At 35.7% G+C, this 18257-nt stretch overlaps 2 protein-coding genes across 2 annotated transcripts; one reads left to right on the forward strand and one right to left on the reverse strand.

The window, feature by feature from the left end:
* The first annotated feature begins 803 nt into the window (after window positions 1-803).
* LOC143735487 (uncharacterized) lies at window positions 804-5650 on the forward strand. The gene is made up of 3 exons (XM_077225689.1): window positions 804-1128; window positions 1326-1433; window positions 2118-5650. Exons 1-3 carry the CDS (start codon window positions 855-857, stop codon window positions 2333-2335), a joined length of 600 nt encoding a protein of 199 aa, XP_077081804.1. The 5' UTR covers window positions 804-854; the 3' UTR covers window positions 2336-5650.
* A 372-nt stretch (window positions 5651-6022) lies between these two features.
* Window positions 6023-16942, reverse strand: LOC143736334 (uncharacterized). The gene is made up of 8 exons (XM_077227074.1): window positions 16823-16942; window positions 16045-16362; window positions 15081-15404; window positions 12911-13024; window positions 11880-12179; window positions 8313-8603; window positions 6855-7145; window positions 6023-6114 (listed from the first exon to the last, which is right to left on the reverse strand). Exons 1-8 carry the CDS (start codon window positions 16857-16859, stop codon window positions 6023-6025), a joined length of 1767 nt encoding a protein of 588 aa, XP_077083189.1. The 5' UTR covers window positions 16860-16942.
* Between the last annotated feature and the right edge of the window lie 1315 nt (window positions 16943-18257).

An 18257-nucleotide genomic window follows, 5' to 3' on the forward strand; every position in this document is an offset into this window, starting at 1 on the left:
TAATATCTTTACAAAAGCAATTTTATTTATTAGTTTAGGAGCCGGGTGAGTAATTTTGTTAAAGGAATGCTACTAGAAATGTAGGTGACCAAAACAAAGATATACAATTCACAACTTCAAAAGAAATTGAATTCAATGTTATAATATATAACATGTTTTCAACATTCATTTATCTTAAGGTGCTTTATAACATTTCTTAACATAATATTTTATTTTCTCATGCAAATTATATTAGTCCATGATCCAATCAGTACATATAACTTGTAAACTGAATAACATTAAATCAGCTGATCCACAGATGAGTGTTTTAATGTTTCACTTCTGTTAGTACACAAAAACGAGTGCTCAAGAAATATCACGTGACACTCAAAAAGAAGAATAGCTTTAGTGTCCATTAATGAGGAACAAATCATTTCAGAACCTCCGAAAACATTTTGACTGTCATGTATGAGTTCTGCAGTCTTGCAAATGCTCTTATTATATAATCAACAGAATAGACCTGGATAAATAAGATATTTATTGTACATAAGGTTGTATTATAGATTGGGTCCAACATCGAGGGGCCCTTGATTATCGGATGTTGTCCAGAAATGTATTTAATATGTGTGTCTCGAAACCTTTTCTCAATTTGTCTCTATCATTTATTCAATATTTCAAAAACAGTTTTGTTTAAATTATACTGAACAGCCATATTGTGTCATTTTTGTGTCACAAGCCACAATATGTCTGTTGGACTGTTTGTTTCTTTTATTTCGCAACTTTTGTATTTCGTTGAACGGGCCTTTAGTCTGTGACAAAATATATTTCTTGTTTGTTCTCCGGATGTGACAGATGCAGTGAAGTCAGTGTCAGTGATGGAGGGAGATTCTGTCACTCTAAACACTGATGTCACTGAAACACAGCAATATTTGATGATACAGTGGACGTTCGGAAGCACAAGAATCGCTGAAGTCAACAGACTTACACAAACCAGCTCTACGTATGATGAGAGATTCAGAGATAGACTGAATCTGGATCAAACCGGATCTCTGACCATCACAAACATCAGAAGCACAGACTCTGGACTTTATCAACTAACAATTGTCAGTGGAGAGACCAAATACACAAGTTTCACTGTTACTGTCAACGGTGAGTTGACCATTATGGCATAATTTACTGACCATTCTTTATTTGAAATGTATCTTCGTCATTGTAATATTTTAATTTTTTCTTTTCAATATTCCTTACATCCACATTTTATGATATTGATTGCTTTAATTAAGATCAGAAGTGAGACTGACATCACAGTTATCTGTCATTAACTCCACAATATTCTTCATCATCAGAAAGATCATCAAGCTCAAATTGTGTGACGTCTAGCTTTGTGGTGAACAATTCAACCGTCAACAAGACTGAGGATGCCAACATTACTGAACTCCATCAGCCAAGTTCAGGTACATCACTGATGATATTAGTGTTTATTAACAGAGCAGAACTCTGTTAGATGTGTTCAGGTAAATCAGTGTGATATTAGTGTTTCACTCTGAAATCCACTGTTAGTTCATAGTGGCCTGTGTGATGGAGCTAGTAAGAGCTGTGCATAACACAATCAAACTGCAACATTTACATTGCATTTGGAAGATGCCTTTATCCAAAGTGATTTACATTGCATTCAGGGTTTACATTTGATCAGTTCATGCATTCCCTTGGATTTATGGTTTATGGATATTAGGGGTAAGGCATACTTGCTTGCTTTTTTGAATGAGAGTTTACAGGAATTGAGAACACACTGCAGAGGAGCGACAGAGAAGTGAACCCCGTGTCCGAGACGTGTTGGGTGTGCTCTAGAAAACAATAGTAGGCTACTCGATGAGAAAATAGATCATGGAGAAAGAATCACATAATCACTCACGTTCCTAGGAGAACTTAGACTAAAGACAGGGCTGAAGCCCTTAATAGAGTAGAATTCCCAATATTAAACAATCCTAGCCACACACACACACACACACACACACACACACACACACACACACACACACACACACACACACACACACACTTTGGCTTCTACTCACCCACAAAACCATCAAATACGTTTATTTGTAAACTTTATAGCATTTTTCTTTTCTTTTTCTCAGACCACATCCACTGTTGTGGTTTCACTGAAGCTGTGATCCGATTGGCTCTCTCTGCACTGGTGGGCGTGGCTACTGTTGCTGTGCTGGTTTATGACATCAGATCTACAAGAAGTGAACTGATCAGAGAAGAAGAGACCAGACATCACTGTCAGACTCCTGGAGTCAAATCAGACCAACAGTGTGAAATGAGCAGAATGTTTATTTCCAGATGTGTATAAAGCAAACGTACATTGATTCTCTTCACAATTCCTGTTCCTTGCACAACTATTTATTCACAGATTATTTTTCAGTGTTCTCCTGTCCACATTTATAACATCACAGTTATAGTTCAAGCAGTTGTGTGGACGTGATTCACTGAATGCAAGTGATACACTAGCAGCTCAGTTTGTAAGGCGAAGTGAAACTGTTTGTAAAAGAGTCCAGCTTGTAGAGGAATTAAGGTCAATAGGGGAAATGAAACCTCATAATTCAAATTTTACATGTCCAAAACGGGTTTAATTTAATCTACTTAAAGGAAACAAGTCTGATTAATAAGATTTAAGCAACTCCTATTATTTTCTAACAGCAGTTATTCTAATGCAGAAGATGCTGCTTTGGCTCCCCCTTATGACTGAATATGCAAACACACTCTGTTTTTACATCGGGTCAGTGCATGTTGTAGTTCAATGAGAGTATATTACTATGTGGAGCTCCAGCAGTGTCATAGGAGAAACATCTGAGATGTTCATCATTACAGTACTACACAATACTGATAGCAGACCCCTTGCATCACTGTTAATGTTTTTTGGATATTAGACTTTGTTTAGGTCTCGGTTATTCTGTGCTAATATAGATCTAGACCAGATTGTGGACCAGTGGATCTATACAACTTGAATTCTATAAAATATTTAACCTACTATTTAAGATAAAATGCTGGTTTTGCCTTTATTGTTCAAACATCATAACAACAACCAGTAGTGTGAATAAATCATGCTTTGACGACAAAAAAAAAAAAAAAAGAACCACTTACTAAATAAAAACAGTAAAATAAGACATACTTACTGATTCAAAATATTTACTTCGTTAATAATTTGTTACACAGAACTTTATTTATAATAAGTTTTGATTTTGTGAAGGTGTATTTAATATAATAATGTTCTTATACTGAAAGTTTGATTTGATTCACAGGTTATATAGTGTTTTGACCACGACAACCCAACTGCATTTTACACCAAACTTGCGACTAGTTAACTTTCTAAAGAGGCACAATCGCTTGTTTGCTAAGGGGTCAAAATTCTTGTTTTTCCTGGGTCAAAATTGGTCTTCGGTGGTGACCGACGGATACAGTCATCCTTTCTTGCCCTCTTTTTTTTTAAAGCTGTGATTTTACCACTGGTTTGATTTGTTTACATTAATGTATTAAGCTAACTAACACAAACCATGAGAAATACATTTGTTGCTGCATTTATTAATCTTTGTTAATCTCAGTTAATAAAAATACAGCCGTTCATTGTTCATGTTAATTCACAGTGCATTAGACTATGTTAACAAATGTAGTCCAGTAGAAATGGTGAAATTAACATTAATAAAGATTAATAGGCTAAATGCTGTAGAAGTACAGTTTATTAATAGTTATTGTTAACTAATGTAGTTAAATAGAGTTTAATAAATGGAACCTTATTGTAAAGTGTTACCGATTTGTTATACACAGATTCATACGTCTCGTGAGTTCAGTGTTGGACAGATCAGTTGTCTTGTTTTAACCATTAATTAAATGGAATCGGTTCAAATGAGTCATTAGTTCGCGAATTGGACGTGTCATTAGTGGACCACGTGGCCACCAATTAGTTTCCCAGCAAACATTTGTCCGACGGCAACATCGTCTCCCTGGCCAAAAACAGTCGTGGTAGGGCGGCATAAATCGGTTAAAAATATGTAACAGAACATTTCCTAAAAATGCATTCAGATACGTTTGTAGCCTACATGTGGCCAGTTCTCTGTGGTTACATGTATAAAAATAAACTAATGTAAATATAAACTAATATTATATAAAGATAAAAAAAATATGGAACATCAACAACTTAAGATAATAAAAATATTAAGAATGACGAAATAAAAAGTAAAATAATTCATTCATTAGGATCCAAAAAGAGATGAAGTTAGAAACGACCAAACACCTCCACGTTTTCCGGGAAAGGCACTTGAGAGCACTTTGACTCGGCGCAGTAATATCATCATTGTTGAGGGAGAGGGGGAGAGGATTTTTCAGGAGTGATAATATCATATTGATATTACTGCACCGAGTCGAAGTGCTCCCAACTACTATTCCGCCATACATTAAAGTTAAAGCCCATAGAGAGTCATAAAGTTGATCCTGCTGTTATCTCATGGACAGCTAATACTCACGATCTCCGTCGCTGCAAGATTCGGAAGGGAATGATTCAGATTTCTCTTGGCACATCTACGTCATCAAGCTCAGTTTGAGCTAGGGATGCACCGATACCAGTATCGGGCCTGATACCAAGCTCGTGTACTTGTACTCGTAAAAATACCCTGATACCAAAGACCGATACCTCACGTGACGCGTGACCTCACGTATATCCTTAGCTTATATTTCTTAATTCTTATGAACACTCTTCCTGCACTTATAGTGTTGCTAGATTTAATAGTACACTCTAATATTTCACTTTACACTTTCAGCTGTGATTACATTGTTACTCAGTGTTATGTCATAAACATTTGTTCTGTGATTTCTTTGGCACTTTATGACAAATTTGATTGTATTGTTGTCTGTGATTTCTTTAGCACTTTGACAACTTTGTGACAGGCAGGTAAAAATTACATTCATTATGTCCTTGGTTTTGCCCTTTGGAGGTTATTGGACACTGTAAAATTTGGCTTTGAAAATTTGTGATAAGCACATAAGAATGATTTATTTTTTTAAGTTTATTTAAGTTGTTGAAAATAAAGATGCTGATATGTTCATTAGTCTCATTGTGTTGTTCTTAGAAAATTGCCACATAAAACGAAGAGAAACCTTTTGGTCTCAGTTATTCACATCTGTGGTTTGATCTGATGGCTGGACAAACTGTTTGTGGAGAGTCCAGCTACACTCTAAAAAATAACGTCACCGTCTTGGAGATTTTCGAAAAAAAAAAAAAAAAAGCAGTGTGGATTTATATCTTTTTACGCTGGAAAGTTGTCATGAGTCAACCCAAAACAGGGCATTTACCTCATTTAATGCTTAAAATACCAACAGATGTCCAATCTGATGTGCCCTTTTTGAAAAGTTGAAATAATTTGCCTAACAAGTGTTTAATAATAATTATTGGCAGGGACTTGAAATTGGCCACAACACCTATGTTCTCGTTCACCGTGTGCTTTTAGAGTTCTGTGTGCTTGCGAATCCTTTCATTATTACCAACAAAGTGTAAACCCGGTGTAAATAAGAGATTCATTGTGCAGTGTAGACTGCTTTTTTGATTATAGCGGGAGTTTTCGCAGGAGTGTAGATCTCAATAAACAGGAGCTGAACGAATTTCACTTGATTTTTTTTTTTTTATAACATTTTAACGTAAAAAAAATTGAAGGGCACACTATTTAAATGTATTATTATAATTATCATAATCATAAATAAACTAATTTAATTAAATTAATATTTAATACAATAGTAAAATAACTGACATTTTACTGGTATTGGTACAAACGAGCCTAGCTAAACGAGCTGCAACATATATTAGTGTCAAGCACTGCAAACCTATCAGAACTTGATTACTGTAATGCATTACTGGACGAATGAGCTGCAGGTTTAGCTGTGCTTGTATGAACATATTAAGCCCGGTTCTGCCAAAACTACATTGGCTGCCTATTATGTATCAATTGTTTTGTGACGTCACTGTGAAAGGCACGGGTGGGCGTGTCTTATCTCATTGTCTTATATCCTCCAGCACCAGTACATCATGGATTTTCTCTTGCTTCATTAAAGGTGTCGCTTCATTTGATCCTTTTACTTGATCATCTGAAAATACAGAGATGATAAAAAAATATAAAAAGAGAAATAAACAGTGTTACAGCTGTACAATCTTAAAGAAGACATAAACAGACTCATACTGTAAAACCAGCTCTCTGAGAACTCAGATCATATTTCTACAACATGAATTGCTACAGATGTTTGTCCTCAAAAACCTTGAACAAAAGTAATAGAGTAGATACTGAGACTTTAATTAGACTTCATTTTGGCTTCAGAAGATTTGTCCATTTTAAAGATTGACAGATATGAATGTGAATTGCTCCTGTTGGGCTTTATTTTGTTATAATTACCAGCTGACTGTACATTTTCCCTTATTTAGAACAGACACTGAAGAAATAATTATGTTGGCTTGAGAAAGCCAAATTTCAAGCATTTAACACTTCCAGCCAAAACAAACATATTAATATAGTTCTACTTATTATACAATGTACTATAAGAAGAAACTATAAATCACAGTGTATTATTTTATCTGACCTGTATAAAAATCCACTCACTGGATTAAGTGGGATCCAAAAGTCTGAGACCATTAGTGAAAATGTGTCTCACTTTTTTTTAATTATTTTTTTAAAATGTAATTTAAAAAATCCTTTTATTAGAAGATCTTTTAAAAATCTTAAATCTAATCACATAATCTGGAACTCTTGGAACTCTGTTCGACCAATCAGATTCAAGGACTGGAACTGCAGCAAAAATAAATGTATAGTTGTTATAATAAATGTTCTACTCACCAGGTTCGAGCACATTGAATCTCCTGAATGTGGTCTGTTCTTTGTTGATGATCTGTAGTTTATAATGTCCATATTCTGTGTTTGTGATGTTTTTGATGGTCAGAGATCCAGTCGTCTTGTCCAGCTCCAGTCTGTCTCTGAATCTCTCATTAATATCAGCTGTTCTTGAATCAGCTTTAGCAACGAGACAGTTTTTGGCTCCAAACATCCACAGCATCAGATCACCTGGCTGGATATTAACACCAGTCTCGAGAAGGACATTTTCTCCCTTAGGCTTTTCTTTCTTATTGGCTTCATGTCACAGCAGCACACAGAAACAGATTTGCAGAAGAAAAAAGTGTGAATGAATTTAGTTTGTAGTTTCTACATCAGATACATTTAGATGACTCTTTAACCTATTCTGGCATGTTTGGAGATAGCCAAAGGCACTTAGTTATCCATGAACTAATCTCTACAGGATTATATTACCTAAATACACCTATGATGTAGTAATTTCATGTTTAAGCCATGACGGATTTATTGCCAAAAAAACTCTTTGACTATATGTGATTTATGATAATTACTATTTTTCTACATTATTTATACAATAGTACACCCTAATTAATTTGACCTGATTTTTTTTTTAGTGTTCATCAGAGTGGTCAAAGACGTGCTTTTCGCACTTGAACCACGAAAATGACTGGAAAATACAGAGATGATGATAATAAAAAAATATAAACAGAAAAAAAAAACAGTGTTGCTATACATATAAGATGTTACACCTGTACAATCTTAAAGACATAAACAGACTCGGACTGTAAAACCCGCTCTCTGAGAACTCAGATCATATTTCTACAACATGAATTGCTACAGATGTTTGTCCTCAAAAACCTTGAACAAAAGTAATAGAGTAGATACTGAGACTTCAATTAGACTTCACTTTGGCTTCAGAAGATTTATTCATTTTAAAGATTGACAGATATGAATGTGAATTGCTCCTGTTGGGCTTTATTTTATTATAATTACCAGCTGACTGTAAATTTCCCTTATTTAGATCAGAGACTGAAGAAATAATTATGTTGGCTTGAGAAAGCCAAATTTCAAGCATTTAACACTTCAAGCCAACATCAAAGTTTGTCTTGACAAACATATTAATATAGTTATACTTATTATACAATAAGAAGAAACTATAATCACAGTGTATGATTTTATCTGACCTGTATAAAAATCCACTCACTGGATTAAGTGGGATCCAAAAGTCTGAGACCATTAGTTTAAATGTGTCTTTCACTTTCTTTTAAATTAGTTTTTTTTAAATGCAATTTAAAAAATCTTTTTATTAGAAGAACTTTTTAAAAATCTTAAAACTAATCACATAATCTGGAACTCTTGGAACTCTGTTAGACCAATCAGATTCAAGGACTGGAACTGCAGCAAAAATAAATATATAGTTGTTATAATAAATGTTGTTCTACTCACCAGGTTCGAGCACAATGAATCTCCTGAATGTGGTCTGTTCTTTGCTGATGATCTGTAGTTTATAATGTCCATATTCTGTGTTTGTGATGTTTTTGATGGTCAGAGATCCAGTCGTCTTGTCCAGCTCCAGTCTGTCACTGAATCTCTCATTAATATCAGTTGTACTTGAATCAGCTTTAGCAACGAGGCAGTTTTTGAGTCCAAACGTCCACAACATCAGATCACCTGGCTGGATATTAACACCAGTCCCGAGAGGGACATCGTTTCCCTCAACCTCTAATTTCGTATTGGCTTCATGTCACAGCAGCACACAGAAACAGAGAATTGCAGGAGAAAAAAGTGTGAAAGAATTTAGTTTGTAGTTTCTACATCAGATGCATTATATGACTCTTTAACCTATTCTGGCATGTTTGGAGATAGCCAAAGGCACTTAGTGTCACACATGGCAAACATGAGGGCTTAAATACACTAATGACAGGACAAGGTACACCTGTGAACAATGAACAAACGATTAACCAATGACAAGACACATGGCAGGATCACATGACAAACAGGGAATCACATGACAAACAGGGAATCACATGGAACATGACATGAACAAACCAAAACGTGACAGAGAGAAGACCAAATTGTGACAGTTATCCATGAACTGATCTCTACAGGATTATAATACCTACATTCACAAATCATGAAGTAAAATATGATGTAGTAATTACACGTTTCAGCCATGTTATGATGGATTTATTGCCATAAAACTATATATATATATGTAATTTGGCTATATGTAATTCATGATCATTCCTATTTTTCTACATTATTCATGCAATATTACTCTCACCCTGTATTCGGCTCATTAATTTGACATAAAACTCTTTTTTTATAAATATTTATTTATTTATTTAGTGTTCATCAGAGTGGTCCAATACCCTAGGGCTTTTGTCGCACTTGAACCACGAAAATGACTGGATTCGAGGAGTTTTGTGAATTTAATTTTTTTTAAAGTAACAAATCCTCTCACGGGTCAATTTAACCCCTTAGGAATGAATGGAATGTGAGGAATGCTTCAGTATACATGGAAAAACCTTAAAATGCAAAGAATTCTAACTAAAAATGCTAAAACTTTACCAAAAATTATTGAAAACACTCTCAGAAAAAAAGGTACAAAAGCTCTCACTGTGGTGGTACCTTTTCAAAAGTTACACCTTTGTACTGTGGTGGATTTAGATTAAGTGTGTTAACCATAAAGATCTGGGGCCGTATTCAGAACACATTTTAAGGCTAAAAGTAGCTCCTAACTGGCGAATTTAGGAGCAACTCCTAAAAATAATGGGCGTGTCACTCGTAACTTTAGGACTCCTAATTTTTTTGGCTAAGAGTAATTCACGAAGCATTTTAGCCCTAAAAGTAGCACCTAAGTCTGGGACAGCTTAAAAGAAGTCGAGAGGACTCCTAACTCACTAAGACCTATTCACAAACCGCTTTTTGTGGCATTTCACGTTGCGATGTTTTGAAATGCGTATGCGGCGGCTACAGGAGCTTCCAATCACGAGGGAACAATTTTGCATTGTAGGCATAACTAGGGATGCAACAACGCCACCAACAACAACCAAAACTACTCACTGCATGTAAACTAATTGTAACATTTCATTGTGAATCAAATTAAAATGTTCTTCTCTTTGCAAACGTAGGCAGAGGCATAGTGACAGATTAATTCAATAATGTTGCAAAGATATTGCATCAATCCATATGTTTCATTAGGCTACTAGGCTATTTGTTTTTCCTTACTCTTTATTCATTTAGGCTATTTATTCAGTTATTCATCATCTTCCGTCCTTCGCACTACTTGTGTAGCGCACGCATTCTCAGACCTGTCACCTGTCACTCATCATCATAGGGGAGGTGTTTGGAATCATTCCCGCGTTACAATCATCAGCCAATCAAGGTGGTCACTTCAGTCAAGCTCGTGCATGAGTAATGACGTCATCCATAGCAACGAAGACTCACTCTTAGTTTAGGAGTTGTCATTTTTCTTTACTAAGAGTAGGTCTGAAAGGCGTTGTGAATAACTTTTAAGAGAAAACTCCTAGCTAAAATATTTTAGTGCGATTTAGGAGCACTCCTAGTGGTAAGATAAAATTCTTTGTGAATACGGCCCCTGAAGTATATTGACATCTCGTGATAAACTTTAATCACACTTCCTATTTTTCTATTACTGATGATGACTAAATTTTCCTTCTAGATTCTAACAATAAACCAAAATAAATCATACTTCTATTTTTTTAGGATGTAGCCATCAGACGAACTTTCGAAATTGATTAACCTTCTAACAAACTTTTGACTTAATATAACCTTGGTCAAAGGGACTTTGAAATTTAACTAACCGTTATATTGTGAAATGATTGACTAAAATATTAACCCCTCACAATGTTCTTGATAATACGGATATTTCCCTCACAATGTTCTTGATGATACAGGATATTTTTGCTGATGTTAGTAAAAAAGGTTTAATTGTTTTAAACAAAGGGTGGTGATGGCGCAGTGGATAAGACACATGCCTTTGGTGTGAGAGACCCGGGTTCGAATCCACTGTGAGACACCAATGTGTCCCTGAGCAAGACACTTAACCCCTAGTTGCTCCAGAGGAGTGCGACCTCTGACATATATAGCAATTGTAAGTCGCTTTGGATAAAAAAGCGTCAGCTAAATGAATAAAAAATGAATAAATGTAAACAATGTAACCAATAATATTCAGAACAGAGTGTGACATGTTAGTCATGATGATTCATTTGTGATGTATCTGGTTTTATCCTATAAAGCTGGTTGTATTCTTTTTCTGGGTCGAGATTCTCTGAGTATTGCTCGAGAACTCCCGGCCGTAATAAACAGCGTTTAAAGGACGATTACTCAGGTCTGTCTGTTATTTTCTGCTGCGCAGCAGGTTAGTTTAGGAAACAAGTTAGAGTTAGGGAACTCAGCTAACTGTTGATGGAAGACACGGGAGCTAGAGTATAAAGGTTATTAAGTGTTGATTTGGTTTCGATGAGTAGACGCCCCAGATATTTATTAAGTGTCGACTGTAGACGCTTGGGTGTTGACTGGACGCCCCAGACAAATTTACTCACGAAAGTAATTAGGTTCCAGGTACGTAGTTAGGGTTAGGAAGAAATCTACTACAGTACCTAAAGAGTGCATATTAGTCCCTCAAAGGTACATATTGGTACCAAAAGTGTACATATTACTACCTAAATGGTACATATTAGAACCCTTTTAAAAGGTACTGTCCCTGAATTCAAACTGAAGTGAACTGACTTTAAAACCCAGCAAATACAGCTCATTTGCTCCAAATAGACCTATAAGTCCATCTATATCAAACATGGTTGATATCCTCCGACTGGATGTTTGGAGTGTTTCATGTTCTGTCAGGAGTGATCTAAGTGCATGTATCTGGCTCTGACTTTTGGCAACAGCATCAACTTGTCTAGACTGTAAATCTGGGCAAAAGTCGTTTTGTTTATTCCATCCTTTAGTGCAAAATCATTAACACATTTAAAGACTTGATACACTTACCAGTCACCATAACAATGAATTGGTTGTATTTGGTTCTCATTTTGCTCTTGATCTTGAGTCTATAGAGTCCAGCATGATGGTTTTTGATGTTATTGATGGTGAGATCTCCAGTCTGATGATTCAGTGTCAGTTTGTTTCTGAATCTGCCATCAGCTTCATCATATGTAGAGGTCTCTTTATGGATTTCAGCTATGAGAATGTCTTCACGATACCACTGTATCTTGTCATCTTTGTGTAGTTCAGTAACACCGGTGGGTAGACAGAGAGATTCTCCCTCCTCCACTTTCTTGTTCTCAGACACTATCACAGCAACACATAGAAATGGACAACAGAAATGTGTTCATGAGGTCAAGTGCTGCATAGGTGGCAGAAATGCATTTACAGAAATTACAATTGCAGAAATAATGTTATAAAATGAATTGATTAAATATGAACGGTACAAAGATGCCTTGTGAGACATATAAGGGATGATTTGTACGGCGAATCAATTGATTCACCCAGAATCAAGATGGTTCTATAAAATAAATATGAAAACAGAAAATCTGCTAATGCAGAATTTAACACCCCCATTACAATCCCATTTTGACCCAGCTGAGATCCCAGGCATGCAAAAAAAAAAATTCAATTCAATTCACAATTCAACTTTTACACATGAAACGAGGGAAACACTTTTAAAAGAGACAAAATGTAGAATCAAAATGTTATGCTCCAAATAGAGAATTTAATAGAATATCTGCTGAAATGGAATCAATTCCCATTCAAAACACTGAACCAAGTAATGGACTCCATCAGTGATCAGTGATCTGAAGCATTATATAGTGTTCGATCTTAATATGAGAAGCTATTGTAAAACTGACAGTATATTTCCTCTAATACAATCACAGATGTTCACAAATTATTGCAGTATGATCAATCTTTCAGAACGCAGAAACCATTCAAATCATCATATGACACATTTAAACGCTACTATAGCATAAACAAAGCTCATTGTTGTTGTCTAGCTTGTATAAATTGTAATACTCACTACTCACCCACTTGTTCTTTTAGCTTAGAGATCGTGCAGCGATAGTAAGTCACAACTACAACCAGAACCAGCAGAACAGCAACAGCTATTCCTGCTATTTCACCTGGAGACAGACCCGGATCTGGAACAGATAAAGAGAGACAGTCATTCATTTTAATCGGATTCAGTTTGAAGTTGATCATTTTTCTGTATAAATCATATTATTATGAGAAAACATTTCCCTAAATTAGTTACAATTATGATTTTCTGACATAAACTACCATTCAATCATTTGTGGTCTGTAGATGTTTTTTTAAAAAGTCCATTCTGCTCACCAGCTCAATTTATTTGATTAACAATACAGAAAAAAAATATTATTACATTTTAAAATGTTTTACATTTGAATATATTTTAAAATGTCATTTATTCTCTTAATTTTCAGCATCATTACGGTCTTCAGTGTCACATGATCCTTCAGACTAATATGCTGATTTGATGCTCAAGAAACATTTCTGATTATTATGGTCACGGTTTGGTGCAGGCAGAAGAAGACGAAGGAGAATCAAAAGTTCCAATGCAAACGTTTACTCACAATATAAATCATTCAGGTATAGAAGAAGGGCAGAATGTTCACACACATAACGGTAATACAACGGAGATCGGACAATAACTGACTGAACAGATGGAACTTAAATACATACACAGATGACACCATTAACAGAACACAGGTGATACAGATAACGATAATAGTCTTATCACGTGACACAACTGAACTGATAATGGCAGTAACCATAGTAACGAAGGAGTGGCGGGAAAAGAACAAAGGAAAACAGGAACCAATCAAGACACAAACTGAAAGTTCAAAATTACACTGACATGTGCTAATTAGCTGTTGAAAACAGTTGCTAAACACGCTGCTTCATGTTTTTTGTGGAAATCATGATTCTTTTGTTCAGGATTCTTCGATGAACAGAAGATGAAGATTCTTTGATGAAGAAGTTTAAAAGAACAGCATTTGTTTGAAATATTTTGTAACTTTTAACTATGTTTTTAATGTCACTTTTATACAATTTATAACATCCTTGCTGAATAAAAATATTAACTATATATATATATATATATATATATATATATATATTGACTATATATATATATATATATATATATATTGACTATATATATATATATATATATATATATATATATATATTGACTATATATATAAAATTGACCCCAAATGTTTAAACTGTGGTAGTATTTCATCATGTTCAAATAGTTTTACAATAGTTAAAGAGTTTTACAGTAGGTGTTCGATGTATGATATAATATAATATAATATAAAAGTTAGTGTATTGAATAGGACAGGAAATCTAACATACAATTAAAAAAAAAAAATTTTTAAATAAATATTCTATGAAAAATAAGAAATATGAGGAATTATAAGGCTTTTTTAGGTCATTATATCAGATACATATTTTATTTTTATTTAATATTTTTTATTTTATTTTATTATACAATACAAAATTTATTGGCTTTAATATATTGGTTGCGGAGAGATTGTGAGATTGTGGTTAGGTCTCAGCAGCAAGAGGGAAGTAGAGGTCAGTAAGTTGGGCTGAGTTGAGTGGGGGACGGAGGGGGTGACTCTGGGATGCCAGAGTCACTGTCGAGCCCTCTTGAGGTGTCGTGGGCTAGTCGACGAAACACTGAGGACGGAAGGTGCCCACTTGAAGACCCTAGAGATGTTCCCTACTCCGCTCAATACAGAGGGTTGTTATGGGGGACCGCACTGTGGTTGCAGCCGTTGTGTGTGCTGATGCGCAATACACTGTATTAACATCAGACAGAAGATTCACGTCACCAGATGGAAAGAAGCGTAAATGGATGGAGAAGCATAGGTTACTGTAAAGCTACGTCTTAGTTGGTGATTATCTTGGCGAAAGCCGAGTACAAATCAGCATGAAGTTTTAACATCAACTCTCGTGTAATGGAAATCTTTATCGGACTCATTTTCTTACCGGGCAGATAACGATAGCTTTCAAATTTAACATACATCAGCCGATTTATCATGCATCCCTATAAACAAGTGTGAAATATTTGCTATACTTCCTTCTAAAGGGGTTTTCTCTCAAGAATAATAAAGCTGGTATATTTGTAATCATTAAAATTCTGTTAAATTTGTAAATTGAGTTACTTACCATTGACTGAAAGAAGGAATCGCTGTGAGCTCTCACGGCCTCTGATCTGTAGTTCATAAAGTCCAGTGTGTTCGGTTCTAGTGTTCTTGATGGTCAGAGATCCAGTCTGATGATCTATCTTCAGTCTGTCTCTGAATCTCTCATCAGCATCGTTTAATGAGGTCTCTTTAGTTTCCACATCAATTTTAGCCAGGAGAATGCCTTTATCTCCAAACCTCCACACGATCAGATCATCTCTCTGTACTTCAACATCAGTGTTTAGAGAGACAGAATCTCCCTCCTTCACTGACACTGACTTCACTTCATCCGTCTTACCAACCACACCTGGAAACAAGCAGAAACAGTTTCTCAGCAAGAGATTAAACTCTATAAATCATTTACTCTGTATCTGGAAAGAGTAATTTAAATTAATTGTCAATGTAATTTATATATAACCATCATTTCAGATATTTACAGCTTTTAATTGTTGAAGAGAAATGTTAATAATAAAGCTAATAAAAAGCATATTTCTGCTCGTATTAGTACATAAGATCATAAACATTAACGTGTTGACAGATACAAGATCACACTGTCATGTGACACAGAAAGAAACATCATATTACTGTCTCAGTTTGAGTTAACTGATTCACATATAATATGTGTGCGTAAATATTGACCTTATAAATTAAGTAATTTCATGTGAGTAAAAATGAGTAGGTCACTCTTACAAATGTTTTAGGTAACACTTTATCTTAAGGTGATGTGGTTACACATAATTTATACATGTCAGTTCTTTATTTGAGTAACAAAGTAACAACGTCACCTTAAAATGAAGTGTAACCATGGTTTTATAATAGGCTACATGTCACATATTTTATGTCTCTTGTGGTGTCTGAGATGGTTTATTGTAAATATTAGAATGATCTAATTAATAACACAGACAGTGCTAATCTAAAACGAAAATCTACTTCCGTAATCTACTTACCAAAGACAGTAACATTAAATATCGTTATCGTAGTCTTTTCTCTAGAGATGGAGAGTTTATATTGTCCTGAATGTCTGATTCTGGTGTTTCTGATGGTGAGAGATCCAGTGTTTTGGTCCACCTGTAATCTGCCTCTGAATCTCTCATCATCGGTGAAATAAATTGAGTTCAAGTCGCCCTTTCTCGTTATTTGAGATAAGGCAGAGTCTTTAGGTCCAAACAGCCACAGTATCGTATCATCGTTCCGTATTTCAGTAAGATTAGAGTGTAGAGTAACAGAATCTCCCTCCATCACGACCTCCGTCTCTGTAGACACACCTAGAGAAGAAACATAGAGAAGAGAAGAAACAATTTTACATACAGTTCAGACTACCACATGCCTTTTTCCTGATGAATGATGTTCAAAATACAATTCATATAAAAAGCTAACTTTACTGGTTATGGTAGAATTGGTTATACCCTGTAAATGAACAACTTCCAGAAATAATAGGAATTACAGCAAATTCACTTTCTTTGCAAACTGTGTATGTATGCTGGGTAGGAGGGCGTGGTGAGGTAATTTTACTTTCCAGAAGATGTCGACGGCAACTGATTCAATGCGATTTGCCATATAACACAAACAACCACATTTGCCACATTATAAGTGTTGGAACAACCGCATTTGCCACATTATTTATTTATTAGCCTACACTGTGTCTGTTTCTTCGACGCCATTTCCCCTATTCAACGCGCCGTTGTCTAAGTGAAACCGAAAGATAAACAGAAATCCATTACTTACTGTCCATGAAACAAAACAATAGAAAAAGCAATAACATGTTCTGCACGTTAGAGCTGCGTAGAATCTTAAAGATGATGGAGAATAGGCTATTCTCTCCAGTAGCACCTCATTGCAGTACACGAGATCCAGGGGGCGGAGTTGGATCCAGATTTGGGAGCGCGCTCGCATTCAGCAGAACGTGTGCCATTGGTTTGACCAAGGTCAATGAAACGATAATACGTGAATTGTATAAGTTATCGTTTTACTATTGTTGTTTTATCAACGAGGTTTAGCAAAGACAGCTATTACATGGCCCATCTATCAAAATTAATTATTTTATTCTTCTGAAGGCTAACGGCTCTGAATTGAGAATGTCTAGTTACTGAAAAACCAAGACGACCATATCGTTTCACTCATAAAGCAAACAGCCTTTGGATATTAAATTGTTCTGAAACCCCCTTTCCATGGTGAATTATTATCAAAATAATTTAATAATGCATTGCACTTAAATAGTAGGCTGGTCAATGTCATACACAAAAAGTGATTGTACAGATGATGGCCTATCATCAAGTGTTTTATTTTTGGAATACTTTACATCATGTCTAATAACAGCAGTGAATATGGACACATTTCTTGCTTCCTGACAAAAGTTATAGTGGGATACATATTTTTTCAAGACCGTATTTTCGACCTGCCAAAATATGTGTCCCCCCTCTAAATCTACAGATGATGGCCTATCATCAAGTGTTTTATTTTGTGAATACTTTACATCATGTCTAATAACAGCAGTGAATATGGACACATTTCTTGTTTCCTGAAAAAAGTTGTAGTGGGATACAGATTTTTTCAGACTGTATTTTTGACCTGCCAAAATATGTATCCCCCCTCTAAAATCTACAGATAAAAGGTAGTAGACAGTTCTCAGATAAACTCAGTGTAGAAGAAGCAGATGATCCTCAGGCAGGCTCGGTAACGCAGGGACTCAGTGGACGGAATGCCGATCAGCGTGGAGAAGAAGATCCTTGGGAAACGTCGAAGAAGCAGGACTGGAACAGGGAACAAGGCACAGACCCAGGAGAACCTCCACAACCATCTGACAGAGACAAGACGAGTCAGCAAACAATATATAGGACATCCTCATTCAGAACAGCTGGCGCCGATCGGCTCATCAGTGGAAAACGAGCCAGCTGATGAGCCGCGCCCATTCACTCAACACACACACACATAGCGAGAGAGAGTCAATGAATCCATGAACCGTGACAGTACCCCCCTTTCTAGGAACGCCGCCTGGCGTTCCCAGACACCCTTACCTGTCGATTGTAATCATCGATAAGGGAGTGATCCAGGATGTGCCTGGCAGGAACCCAACTTCTCTCCTCCGGACCGTAACCTTCCCAGTCCACCAAGTACTGGAATCCGCGTCCCCTCTGTCTCGAGTCCAGGATACGGTTAACCG

This window comes from Siphateles boraxobius, unplaced genomic scaffold (assembly GCF_051911475.1).
Source record: "Siphateles boraxobius isolate OS27281-9 unplaced genomic scaffold, OSU_SipBor_1 13, whole genome shotgun sequence".
Lineage (NCBI taxonomy): Eukaryota > Metazoa > Chordata > Actinopteri > Cypriniformes > Leuciscidae > Siphateles > Siphateles boraxobius.

Excerpts from the sequence above, each read along its gene's own strand:
- LOC143735487 (XM_077225689.1), top strand. The coding sequence starts at position 855 with ATGGAGGGAGATTCTGTCACTCTAAACACTGATGTCACTGAAACACAG. Across the intron at positions 1,129-1,325 it reads TTTCACTGTTACTGTCAACG|AAAGATCATCAAGCTCAAAT; the intron begins GTGAGTTGACCA and ends CTTCATCATCAG. Across the intron at positions 1,434-2,117 it reads ACTCCATCAGCCAAGTTCAG|ACCACATCCACTGTTGTGGT; the intron begins GTACATCACTGA and ends TCTTTTTCTCAG.
- LOC143736334 (XM_077227074.1), bottom strand. The coding sequence starts at position 16,859 with ATGTTATTGCTTTTTCTATTGTTTTGTTTCATGGACA. Across the intron at positions 15,405-16,044 it reads ATTTAATGTTACTGTCTTTG|GTGTGGTTGGTAAGACGGAT; the intron begins GTAAGTAGATTA and ends GCTTGTTTCCAG. Across the intron at positions 13,025-15,080 it reads ATTCCTTCTTTCAGTCAATG|ATCCGGGTCTGTCTCCAGGT; the intron begins GTAAGTAACTCA and ends TATCTGTTCCAG.